The following is a 13,134-nucleotide window of genomic DNA, read 5'->3' as shown; positions in this document are numbered from 1 at the left end:
AAGAGAAAAGTCCCAGCTCTACTAACCTTGCCTTGTAAGACTTGTTTCCCAATCCAGGCAACATCCTGGTAAATCTCCTCTGCACCCTCTGTTCGTCCACACTCTTAAGTAACTGACCATTAACCCTGTACTCAGCCTTTTGGTTTGTCCTTCCAAAATGCATCACCTCACACTTATCTGAATTGAACTCCATCTGCCATTTTTCAGACCAACTCTGCATCCTGTCTATATATCCTTATAACCTACGACAACCTTCAGCTCCATCCACAACTCCTCCAACCTTTGTATCATCCACAAACTTACTGACCCATCCATCCGCCTCTTCATCTAGTTCATGTATAAAGATCATAAAGAGACATGTACAGATGAACAAAGAGAAAAGGGGTGATGAGAGAGAGGGTGCAGGATCTGTGCGGTCTGTCAATGCATGGAACAAGTGCTGTCAGTCTCCACCAATGGTCCACACTCACCATGTCGACCAGGATGTAGGCCCGAGTCCCACATCTCAGGCAGAGATAAGATAGAGGAAGGAAAGTTGTTTCCATTGGTGGGGAAGACCAGAACTAGGGACATAGCCTCAAGATCAAGGGGAGTAGATTTAGGACGGAGATGAGGAGGAACTGCTTTTCCCAGAGGGGGGTGAATCTGTGGAATTCACTATCCATTGAAGCAGTGGAGGCGACCTCAGTAACTCTATTTAAGACAAAGTTGGATAGATTTTTACATAGTCGGGGAATTAATGGATATGGAGAAGAGGCAGGTCGGTGGAGATGAGCCGAACATCAGATCACCCATGATCATATTGAATGGCCGAGCAGGATCGATGGGCCGGATGGCCGACTCCTGCTCCTATTTCTTAGTTCGTATCTCAGTGTTGTCAGCCTTATTTGCTCTCACCCACCCAACACCAACTATTACAGCCAACCTATCCACACCAAGCACTTCTGCAAAAGCAAGAGAGAGGGCACAAGGTTCATTCATTAAAACTGCTAACATCGAAGTACTCGAGATGGCAGAGGTCGACAGCATCGAATCCACGCTGCTGAAGATCCAGCTGCGCTGGGTGGGTCACGTCTCCAGAATGGAGGACCATCGCCTTCCCAAGATCGTGTTATATAGCAAGCTCTCCACTGGCCACCGTGACAGAGGTGCACCAAAGAAGAGGTACAAGGACTGCCTAAAGAAATCTCTTGGTGCCTGCCACATTGACCACCGCCAGTGGGCTGATATCGCCTCAAACCATACATCTTGGCGCCTCACAGTTTGGCGGGCAGCAACCTCCTTTGAAGAAGACCGCAGAGCCCACCTCACTGACAAAAGACAAAGGAGGAAAAACCCAACACCCAACCCCAACCAACCAATTTTCCCCTGCAACCGCTGCAACCGTGTCTGCCTGTCCCGCATCGGACTTGTCAGCCACAAACGAGCCTGCAGTTGACGTGGACTTTTACCCCCTCCATAAATCTTCGTCCGTGAAGCCAAGCCAAAGATACATGTAATATGTAATGGCCCCTTTTTAGTGCTGATTCTATTGGCATGCTTGTCCCAGGGGGAGCATCCTGAGCATTAGGGGAAGTACCAGGTTATCAGTGAAAGATGAAAATCAAAAGTAACAGAGCTCACATTTCAGATTACACCCTTTCTGCCGAAAGGTCTTTAACCTGAAATAGTGACTCTGTTTCTCCTCCCACAGATACTGTTGAGTATTTCCATCATTTTCTATTTTTGTTGTGGTGATGTTACAACAGGTTCTACCTGTCCCCAGCGTTGCGAAGGATGGGCCTGGTCTCATTGTCGTGGAACATTGGATTTAGTTGGTCCGTGTTACTTACTGTGTTGTATGTCTAAAAATGTAAATAAATGGTCCTCATTGAGGGGTCAGCAGTGGAAAGGGTTAAGAACTTCAAGTTCCTGGGTGTGAACATCTCTGAAGATCTGTCCTGGAGGCTCCACGTTGATGCCATCACAAAGAAGGCTTGCCAGCGGCTAGACTTTGTGAGGAATTTGAGGAGATTCGGTATGTCTACAGGTGAACCTTGAAGAGCATTCTGGCTGGTTGCATCACTATCTGGGACAGAGGCGCCAACTCTCAGGACAAGAATAAACTCCAGAGGGTTGTTCACTCAGCCTGTGACATCACAGGCACCAGACTTCACTCCATCGAGGACATCGACCAATCACAGACACTACCTCACTTCCTGTTATTTTTGCATTAATTAATTTATTTTTAAATGTAATTTAATGCACTCTAATACTGTCCAAAACAACAAATTTCAAGACATGTTCATGACAATAGATTCTGATTCTGTGGTGTATCAATTGTCAGGCCCGAGGCCTCCGGTTCTGGGCATGCGTCTTGATGAATGGGAGAACAGACTTGAAGGGTCAAAGACCCAATTTTTAAATCTCTTTTATGTTCTTATTTGGAGAAAAAAAAAATTCGACTTGTGTTTTTTTAAATATCTTGAGCACTCTGGCCCAGTCTTAACTATAAACAAAATGAAGAAAGCTGCATGGAGAATTTTTATTAGCCCTTGCAGTGCTCCTGTGGTGTTTGCTGGTGGGTAGGAACACAACTGCTTATCAGGAGAATCCGAATTTATTGTCATGAAATTCGGTGTTTTGCAGCAGCATCTTATCATAACCATTTTACAACATTACTATAAAAAAATAAAATAATAGTTCATGAAAAGTGAGGCCGTGTCTGTGGTTCATTGGCAGCGGGGAAGAAGCTGTCCTTGTGCCACTGAGTGCTGGTCTTTTGGCTCCTGGACCTTTTCCCCGATGGTAGCCTGAAACCCTCTGGGATCAGTTGAAGACTACCATACTGCAATCCACTGAAGAGGTACTGGGCTTCTCCTCCAGGAAAAACAAGGACTGGTTTGACGAAAACAGCCAGGAAATCCAGGAGCTGCTGGCAAAGAAGCGAGCTGCCCACCAGGCTCACCTTACAAAGCCGTCCTGTCCAGAGAAGAAACAAGCCTTCCGTCGCGCATGCAGCCATCTTCAGCGCAAACTCCGGGAGATCCAAAATGAGTGGTGGACTAGCCTCGCCAAACGAACACAGCTCAGCGCGGACATTGGCGACTTCAGGGGTTTCTACGAGGCTCTAAAGGCTGTGTACGGCCCCTCACCCCAAGTCCAAAGCCCGCTGCGCAGCTCAGACGGCAAAGTCCTCCTCAGCGACAAGATCTCCATCCTCAACCGATGGTCAGAACACTTCCAATCTCTTTTCAGTACCAACCGCTCAGTCCAAGATTCCGCCCTGCTCCAGCTCCCTCAACAGCCCCTAAGGCTAGAGCTGGATGAGGTTCCCACCCTGGATGAGACATATAAGGCAATCGAACAACTGAAAAGTGGCAAAGCAGCAGGTATGGATGGAATCCCCCCAGAAGTCTGGAAGGCTGGCGGCAAAACTCTGCATGCCAAACTGCATGAGTTTTTCAAGCTTTGTTGGGACCAAGGTAAACTGCCTCAGGATCTTCGTGATGCCACCATCATCACCCTGTACAAAAACAAAGGCGAGAAATCAGACTGCTCAAACTACAGGGGAATCACGTTGCTCTCCATTGCAGGCAAAATCTTCGCTAGGATTCTACTAAATAGAATAATACCTAGTGTCGCTGAGAATATTCTCCCAGAATCACAGTGCGGCTTTCGCGCAAACAGAGGAACCACTGACATGGTCTTTGCCCTCAGACAGCTCCAAGAAAAGTGCAGAGAACAAAACAAAGGACTCTACATCACCTTTGTTGACCTCACCAAAGCCTTCGACACCGTGAGCAGGAAAGGGCTTTGGCAAATACTAGAGCGCATCGGATGTCCCCCAAAGTTCCTCAACATGATTATCCAACTGCACGAAAACCAACAAGGTCGGGTCAGATACAGCAATGAGCTCTCTGAACCCTTCTCCATTAACAATGGCGTGAAGCAAGGCTGTGTTCTCGCACCAACCCTCTTTTCAATCTTCTTCAGCATGATGCTGAACCAAGCCATGAAAGACCCCAACAATGAAGACGCTGTTTACATCCGGTACCGCACGGATGGCAGTCTCTTCAATCTGAGGCGCCTGCAAGCTCACACCAAGACACAAGAGAAACTTGTCCGTGAACTACTCTTTGCAGATGATGCCGCTTTAGTTGCCCATTCAGAGCCAGCTCTTCAGCGCTTGACGTCCTGCTTTGCGGAAACTGCCAAAATGTTTGGCCTGGAAGTCAGCCTGAAGAAAACTGAGGTCCTCCATCAGCCAGCTCCCCACCATGACTACCAGCCCCCCCACATCTCCATCGGGCACACAAAACACAAAACGGTCAACCAGTTTACCTATCTCGGCTGCACCATTTCATCAGATGCAAGGATCGACAATGAGATAGACAACAGACTCGCCAAGGCAAATAGCGCCTTTGGAAGACTACACAAAAGAGTCTGGAAAAACAACCAACTGAAAAACCTCACAAAGATAAGCGTATACAGAGCCGTTGTCATACCCACACTCCTGTTCGGCTCCGAATCATGGGTCCTCTACCGGCACCACCTACGGCTCCTAGAACGCTTCCACCAGCGTTGTCTCCGCTCCATCCTCAACATCCATTGGAGCGCTCACACCCCTAACGTCGAGGTACTCGAGATGGCAGAGGTCGACAGCATCGAGTCCACGCTGCTGAAGATCCAGCTGCGCTGGATGGGTCACGTCTCCAGAATGGAGGACCATCGCCTTCCCAAGATCGTATTATATGGCGAGCTCTCCACTGGCCACCGTGACAGAGGTGCACCAAAGAAAAGGTACAAGGACTGCCTAAAGAAATCTCTTGGTGCCTGCCACATTGACCACCGCCAGTGGGCTGATAACGCCTCAAACCGTGCATCTTGGCGCCTCACAGTTTGGCGGGCAGCAGCCTCCTTTGAAGAAGACCGCAGAGCCCACCTCACTGACAAAAGGCAAAGGAGGAAAAACCCAACACCCAACCCCAACCAACCAATTTTCCCTTGCAACCGCTGCAATCGTGTCTGCCTGTCCCGCATCGGACTGGTCAGCCACAAACGAGCCTGCAGCTGACGTGGACTTTTTTACCCCCTCCATAAATCTTCGTCCGCGAAGCCAAGCCAAAGAGCAGAGTGAAGAGGACTTGGGGTATTTTTTTAAGACAGTCTCATGGAAATGACCTCAATGGAGTGAAGTCTGGTGCCCGTGATATTTGTGCTGTCACATCTGGCTTCATCTAATTGCTCATTTTCCTTGGACTCTTGACACTTTCTCTAAACTTTTCCGCCTCTCCCCATCCTATTAAAAGCCCATTAAATCTTGTGTGTTTTGGGGTAAAAACCCTTCTCCATTAACAATGGCGTGAAGCAAGGCTGTGTTCTCGCACCAACCCTCTTTTCAATCTTCTTCAGCATGATGCTGAACCAAGCCATGAAAGACCCCAACAATGAAGACGCTGTTTACATCCGGTACCGCACGGATGGCAGTCTCTTCAATCTGAGGCGCCTGCAAGCTCACACCAAGACACAAGAGAAACTTGTCCGTGAACTACTCTTTGCAGATGATGCCGCTTTAGTTGCCCATTCAGAGCCAGCTCTTCAGCGCTTGACGTCCTGCTTTGCGGAAACTGCCAAAATGTTTGGCCTGGAAGTCAGCCTGAAGAAAACTGAGGTCCTCCATCAGCCAGCTCCCCACCATGACTACCAGCCCCCCCACATCTCCATCGGGCACACAAAACTCAAAACGGTCAACCAGTTTACCTATCTCGGCTGCACCATTTCATCAGATGCAAGGATCGACAATGAGATAGACAACAGACTCGCCAAGGCAAATAGCGCCTTTGGAAGACTACACAAAAGAGTCTGGAAAAACAACCAACTGAAAAACCTCACAAAGATAAGCGTATACAGAGCCGTTGTCATACCCACACTCCTGTTCGGCTCCGAATCATGGGTCCTCTACCGGCACCACCTACGGCTCCTAGAACGCTTCCACCAGCGTTGTCTCCGCTCCATCCTCAACATCCATTGGAGCGCTCACACCCCTAACGTCGAGGTACTCGAGATGGCAGAGGTCGACAGCATCGAGTCCACGCTGCTGAAGATCCAGCTGCGCTGGATGGGTCACGTCTCCAGAATGGAGGACCATCGCCTTCCCAAGATCGTATTATATGGCGAGCTCTCCACTGGCCACCGTGACAGAGGTGCACCAAAGAAAAGGTACAAGGACTGCCTAAAGAAATCTCTTGGTGCCTGCCACATTGACCACCGCCAGTGGGCTGATAACGCCTCAAACCGTGCATCTTGGCGCCTCACAGTTTGGCGGGCAGCAGCCTCCTTTGAAGAAGACCGCAGAGCCCACCTCACTGACAAAAGGCAAAGGAGGAAAAACCCAACACCCAACCCCAACCAACCAATTTTCCCTTGCAACCGCTGCAATCGTGTCTGCCTGTCCCGCATCGGACTGGTCAGCCACAAACGAGCCTGCAGCTGACGTGGACTTTTTTACCCCCTCCATAAATCTTCGTCCGCGAAGCCAAGCCAAAGAGCAGAGTGAAGAGGACTTGGGGTATTTTTTTAAGACAGTCTCATGGAAATGACCTCAATGGAGTGAAGTCTGGTGCCCGTGATATTTGTGCTGTCACATCTGGCTTCATCTAATTGCTCATTTTCCTTGGACTCTTGACACTTTCTCTAAACTTTTCCGCCTCTCCCCATCCTATTAAAAGCCCATTAAATCTTGTGTGTTTTGGGGTAAAAACCCTTCTCCATTAACAATGGCGTGAAGCAAGGCTGTGTTCTCGCACCAACCCTCTTTTCAATCTTCTTCAGCATGATGCTGAACCAAGCCATGAAAGACCCCAACAATGAAGACGCTGTTTACATCCGGTACCGCACGGATGGCAGTCTCTTCAATCTGAGGCGCCTGCAAGCTCACACCAAGACACAAGAGAAACTTGTCCGTGAACTACTCTTTGCAGATGATGCCGCTTTAGTTGCCCATTCAGAGCCAGCTCTTCAGCGCTTGACGTCCTGCTTTGCGGAAACTGCCAAAATGTTTGGCCTGGAAGTCAGCCTGAAGAAAACTGAGGTCCTCCATCAGCCAGCTCCCCACCATGACTACCAGCCCCCCCACATCTCCATCGGGCACACAAAACTCAAAACGGTCAACCAGTTTACCTATCTCGGCTGCACCATTTCATCAGATGCAAGGATCGACAATGAGATAGACAACAGACTCGCCAAGGCAAATAGCGCCTTTGGAAGACTACACAAAAGAGTCTGGAAAAACAACCAACTGAAAAACCTCACAAAGATAAGCGTATACAGAGCCGTTGTCATACCCACACTCCTGTTCGGCTCCGAATCATGGGTCCTCTACCGGCACCACCTACGGCTCCTAGAACGCTTCCACCAGCGTTGTCTCCGCTCCATCCTCAACATCCATTGGAGCGCTCACACCCCTAACGTCGAGGTACTCGAGATGGCAGAGGTCGACAGCATCGAGTCCACGCTGCTGAAGATCCAGCTGCGCTGGATGGGTCACGTCTCCAGAATGGAGGACCATCGCCTTCCCAAGATCGTATTATATGGCGAGCTCTCCACTGGCCACCGTGACAGAGGTGCACCAAAGAAAAGGTACAAGGACTGCCTAAAGAAATCTCTTGGTGCCTGCCACATTGACCACCGCCAGTGGGCTGATAACACCTCAAACCGTGCATCTTGGCGCCTCACAGTTTGGCGGGCAGCAGCCTCCTTTGAAGAAGACCGCAGAGCCCACCTCACTGACAAAAGGCAAAGGAGGAAAAACCCAACACCCAACCCCAACCAACCAATTTTCCCTTGCAACCGCTGCAATCGTGTCTGCCTGTCCCGCATCGGACTGGTCAGCCACAAACGAGCCTGCAGCTGACGTGGACTTTTTACCCCCTCCATAAATCTTCGTCCGCGAAGCCAAGCCAAAGACAAATCTTGTGTTTTTTGGGATAAAAATCAAACATTTGTTTATGTAGCCGAATATTTTCCCAACGTTGCTCAGTGTTATTAAAAACACAACGCTGGAGAAACAGTGTACAAGTCGAACAGTGTACTTGAGAAAGATAAAGAAACAGAAGCAACGTTTTGGGCTTGAGCCCTTCATCAAGGGATGAGCAAACTGTAAATGCACTGCTGAGTTTCTCCAGCATTGCGATTTTACTTCAACCACGGCGTCTGCAGACTTTCGTGTTTTATATCTGTGCTATTGCTTCGCTTGGTAACATTTCTGAAAGTGCATGGGACATTTCTGTACCTTAAAGGCGCTGTAATAACCGTTGCTGTTAGGTTTGACTTCAATTCCAATCCACCAGGCAGCAACAATAACACGACGCTCCCGCCCAATTCAATGTTGTGGAGTGGAGCCTCTTGCACGGCTGTTTCGAGACGGTGCAAGCAGTCTGTGCATTTTGGGGGCTGTTGTCGCTCTGTGACTGGATCGCGGACCGTGCACAACCATTGGAGGGCAATCAAACTTGATAGAATTGTTTCACTCTCTCAAACTTTGGACCTAACCCACAAGCTGACGTCAGTGGAGTGGATGTCAGTATCAGGTAGTGAAACTGAACACACAGGTTGCGAGTTGCGGAAGTGCTCTCTGCACGAGGTACGAGCCAGATATTTCAGCACCGTTAAGAAGCTCAAAGAATCTTTTATTTAAAAAGAAACACCAAGTCCTTCATCTTGCAAGTTCTGTTTATTTTTATGGGTGGGGTTTTCGGGTGGGTTTGGGAGCGTTTTGCAAGGAACAGCATGGGGGAGATCTGCGCCCCCGCAGGGACATCGACGACGCACAGAGGAGCACAGCACAGACGATGAATTCTCAGAAGCAGTTGACCTATTCCATGGCCATCCGTGGCGAAATCCAGAGGTTTGAGAGCGTCCAGCCCAATATTTACAACGTCTACAAGTTGCTGCACCGCGTTAGCGACCCCACACTGCGGAGCACCATTGAAGAAGTTGTCACACGCATTGAAGGTGAGCAGGTGCATCTACTCGTTGCGAAAACCTGCTGCGAGATTCTAGTCTCTTACATGCTGGCGGGGGGCGGGGGGGTATCTTTCACTGACTTTTTACCTTCTGGGAAAGCGTTTCGAGTTAGATGGCGAACGCGCGTTTAACTTGGAAAGTTTCTTTGAAATTCCCTTATTTGCACCTGTATAAGCTGTCGCTGTAGGTTCCGGCAACCCCCAAAAAACCTGTCATCTGACGTGTTCATTTAATCCTGGGGAGAAATGTTTAATGCATTAACCAGTCGAGTATGACAGCCAGTACCGTAACTTCGCGAAGAATCCTTCTATAGAACATTACAGCACAGAAAACAGGCCCTTCAAGTCTGTGCCAAACTATTATCCTGCCTCGTCCCACTGACCTGCCCCCAGTCAACATCCCTCCATATCCTTCCCATCCGTGTACCTGTCCACATTTTAAAAAAATGTCAAAATTAAGCCCGCATTCACCACTTCAGCTGGTGGCCCGCTTCACTCTCATACCACTATGTGTGAAGAAATTCACCCTAATGTTCCCCGAAACCTCTCCTCTTTCATCCTTAATCCATGTGCTCTAATTTGTATCTCACCTAACCTCAATGGAAAAAGCCTACTTGCATTGACTCTCCCCATCATTATTCCAAATACCTCTATCAAATCTCCCCTCATTCTTCTGCCGTGTGTCATGTTTATCGGGAAGGTGCTGTTTGTTGCTACAAGGCACCAATTTTCTTTTGGATGTAAAGCCGTGCGATTGTGACATTTCGCGACGCTATTTTCATTTTTTTTTAAATGAAGATGTATGAACTGGCGATGTGTGGTAGCAAATGCCCAGTTGGTTGTTAAATCTGTCTCTCTGCAGGCAGAGAATACATAACCAGAGTTTAACCACTGACCATTCCCCCCCCCCAACTTACAATTCGACCACAGAGCTAAACGTCACCGTCCATGGTTTTACTTCCAAAGGACATGCATTTCGTGTGCTGATGAGTTCGGGGTTTTTTAAGTTCAAGGAACATGGGCCTTGAATGTTGTTTCTGTAATTTGGAGGTCACTGACTGCACTTGTGTGAGGTTTCTTGTGCCAAGTTCGAGGGAGGAAAGGCTTAATTTCATATTTAAAATGCACGGAACAGACAATAAACCCAAACACAGGAATAGACAAAAGTAACGGAGAAAGAAAATTGATCAAAGCAAACATAAGTTTTCAGTGACAACTCTGGGTATTTTGGAAGGAGAAGGGCTTGGCGTGAGTTGATGGACACAGGGTGTGAGAGGTGAATTCTCAAAGTCTTCTCCCTTTTCTGAACAGAAACTCCATGAAATGGGGTGTCCCATCAAAGTAACTTTTGAATTTGGCAGCGTGCTTTCTTCAGTAATGTCTTTCATAAATTCTGAGGTCACTTTAATGTCGCCAGTTGTGACGAAAAATGGTTCCTCAACAAGATTCTGGTTGGAGGAGTCACGTGGCCGGTCGGGTAAAACCAGCCCTCTCCAGAAAAAAAGTCAAGAAAAGACAAAGCTTAACAAATGTAAAGTATAAGAAATAGAAGATAAAGTTGCAGAGAAGAGAAAGAAGATGGCACCCAAGAAGGAAAAAGTAAAAACAAGGAAAAAAGAAAAGTCACCGGAAAAGAAAGAAGAAGGCCTTACCTGCATGAAGGAACAGGGAGCCGTGGTGGCGAAGAGCGCCCGATCTCCGAGGTTGGTGCCAGCCCCGTGGAGTCGCGACCCCCCGACCAGTGGACTGCAAAAATGGCTCTCTGAGCCAAACAAAAGTGTGCAGTGCGCAATCAAAGGTAAAAGGAAACACCGACAGGAGGGGGGCTCAGCCGAGGAGTGGGCAACCACGGCGCGACCAGCTGAGGGACGCCCGACACCAGGGCTCTCAGTTGGAAGATGAGGAAGGCGGCAGGAGAGGGAATGAGGAACCAGGAGAGGAAGAAAGTCGACGGTGTGAACGGCAAGAGGAGCAGCAGCAGGAGGCCTGGCAGATGAGCAGCCCAGGAGGGGAGGATCAACAATAAGAGGCCCAGCAAGAAGAGGCCCGAAAAAGTGATACAAACAACTCATCAGGAGAATCAGAAAAGACACAGATACAAAGAGAAGAAGAAGACCAAGATCTTCACAGAGAAATAGAAGGTAAAACAGATGGAGAGAATATAGATAAAGCCTTTTTTGAAGAACAAATGAGAGCATTAAAAGAATGGTTGTCATTAGAATTTAGTGCAATTAAAAGGAAAATGAAAAGAATAGAAGATAAAATGCAAAGTTTAGAACAGGTAATGACAGAAATAGGGAAAAGAGTAGAAAATGTGGAAGAATGAAAAACGGCTGTAGAAATGGAAGTAAATGACTTAAGAGAAAAATTGGAAGAAAGTGACAAAAAAATTAAAGAGACACAAGAGTTGTTATCTCAGAAAATTGATATGTTGGAAAATTATAGTAGGCAAAACCACATAAAAATAGTGGGCCTGAAGGAAGGTGAAGGCGGCAAGACATGAAGGAATTTATAAAAGAATGGATCCCGAAGGTCCTGGGAACAACAGAAATTCAGGAGGAAATGGAAATAAAAAGGGCACACAGAGCATTCGCTCAGAAACCGCAGTGACATCAAAAACCAAGATCCATCTTAGTAAAATTTTTGAGATATACGACAAGAGAATATATATTGGAGTGGGCAAGGAATAAAGTTAGAGAAGTTAATAAACCATTGGAATACAAGGGTCAAAAAATATTTTTTTTTACCCAGACATAAGTTTTGAACTCTTAAAAAAGAGGAAAGAGTTTAATACAGCAAAATCAATTCTATGGAAAAAAGGTTATAAATTCATGTTAAGACATCCAACCGTGCTTAAAATATTTATACCTGGGGAGCAAAACAGACTGTTCTTGGATCCGGAGGAAGCACAAGAATCGCAGAGCTTTTGCAGGATAGAAGGAGAGATGAAGAGATGTAATAAGAATGAAGAAAGGTGATAAAGTATATATAAAGATATAAAAACAATGTATATGTAAAGAGCTAAAGAGGGAAAAGAGAGGGGAAGGAAGGAAGTAAGGGGGAAAAAAAGGAGAGCTTTGTTATATGTGTAAAAAAAAAAAAAAAAAAAAAAATGTTTTCGGGGGATTTGTGGGGGAGAGAATAACCATCACTGCGAAATCAGTTGACACTTGCGAGCAAGATCGCAACCCAAATGGAAAGGGAAGTTGTGGTTGCCTGGCAAGGGATAAGGGGCAACTCAGAGAGGGGGAAGGGCATTTGGGATAAGCGCATACAGAGCCGTTGTCATACCCACACTCCTATTCGGCTCCGAATCATGGATCCTCTACCGGCACCACCTACGGCTCCTAGAACGCTTCCACCAGCGTTGTCTCCGCTCCATCCTCAACATCCATTGGAGCGCTTACATCCCTAACGTCGAAGTACTCGAGATGGCAGAGGTCGACAGCATCGAGTCCACGCTGCTGAAGATCCAGCTGCGCTGGATGGGTCACGTCTCCAGAATGGAGGACCATCGCCTTCCCAAGATCGTGTTATATGGTGAGCTCTCCACTGGCCACCGTGACAGAGGTGCACCAAAGAAAAGGTACAAAGACTGCCTAAAGAAATCTCTTGGTGCCTGCCACATTGACCACCGCCAGTGGGCTGATAACGCCTCAAACCGTGCATCTTGGCGCCTCACAGTTTGGCGGGCAGCAACCTCCTTTGAAGAAGACCGCAGAGCCCACCTCACTGACAAAAGGCAAAGGAGGAAAAACCCAACACCCAACCCCAACCAACCAATTTTCCCCTGCAACCGCTGCAATCGTGTCTGCCTGTCCCGCATCGGACTTGTCAGCCACAAACGAGCCTGCAGCTGACGTGGACTTTTTACCCCCTCCATAAATCTTCGTCCGCGAAGCCAAGCCAAAGAAAAAGAAAAGACAAAGAATATTGGGTGTGGGAATTGTTGGAGTATTTTATGTTTTAAATGTGTTGGCATACATTGAGTTTAAAAAGGGAAAACTGAGAGATGAAAATGGGAAAAAGGGGGATGGAGGTGGTGAGGAAGCGGAAAAGAGGTGTAAACAAGATATAAGATGGCCACGTTGAACTATATGACTATAAACATTAAAGGAATACATAACCA

General features: G+C 47.6%; 1 protein-coding gene and 2 long non-coding RNA genes across 4 annotated transcripts in view; 1 reads left to right on the top strand and 2 right to left on the bottom strand.

Annotated features, from left to right (window-relative positions):
- Nucleotides 1-8,417, bottom strand: part of LOC138746967 (uncharacterized) — a 28,499-nt gene extending 20,082 nt beyond the window's left edge. Inside the window, exon 1 of the long non-coding RNA XR_011347214.1 lies at nt 8,273-8,417. This is a non-coding gene — a long non-coding RNA (uncharacterized lncRNA). The remainder of the gene's footprint in view (nt 1-8,272) is intronic.
- Nucleotides 8,418-8,694: 277 nt separating this feature from the next.
- LOC138747102 (uncharacterized) lies at nt 8,695-9,735 on the bottom strand. Its single transcript, XR_011347307.1, has 2 exons — nt 9,654-9,735; nt 8,695-9,241 (listed from the first exon to the last, which is right to left on the bottom strand). It is a non-coding gene; the product is annotated as an uncharacterized lncRNA (long non-coding RNA).
- Nucleotides 8,756-13,134, top strand: part of LOC138747101 (arf-GAP with GTPase, ANK repeat and PH domain-containing protein 1-like) — a 451,715-nt gene continuing 447,336 nt past the window's right edge. For both annotated transcript variants that reach the window (XM_069906050.1, XM_069906049.1), the window contains exon 1: nt 8,756-8,994. In XM_069906050.1, coding sequence (XP_069762151.1) covers nt 8,832-8,994 — 163 coding nt within the window. In that variant the 5' untranslated portion in view covers nt 8,756-8,831. The remainder of the gene's footprint in view (nt 8,995-13,134) is intronic.

The sequence above is a fragment of the Narcine bancroftii genome, chromosome 12 (assembly GCF_036971445.1).
Source record: "Narcine bancroftii isolate sNarBan1 chromosome 12, sNarBan1.hap1, whole genome shotgun sequence".
Taxonomy (NCBI): Eukaryota; Metazoa; Chordata; class Chondrichthyes; order Torpediniformes; family Narcinidae; genus Narcine; species Narcine bancroftii.
The sequence above is the reverse complement of the archived record's forward strand: the minus strand, read 5'-3'. Positions and strand labels throughout refer to the sequence as shown.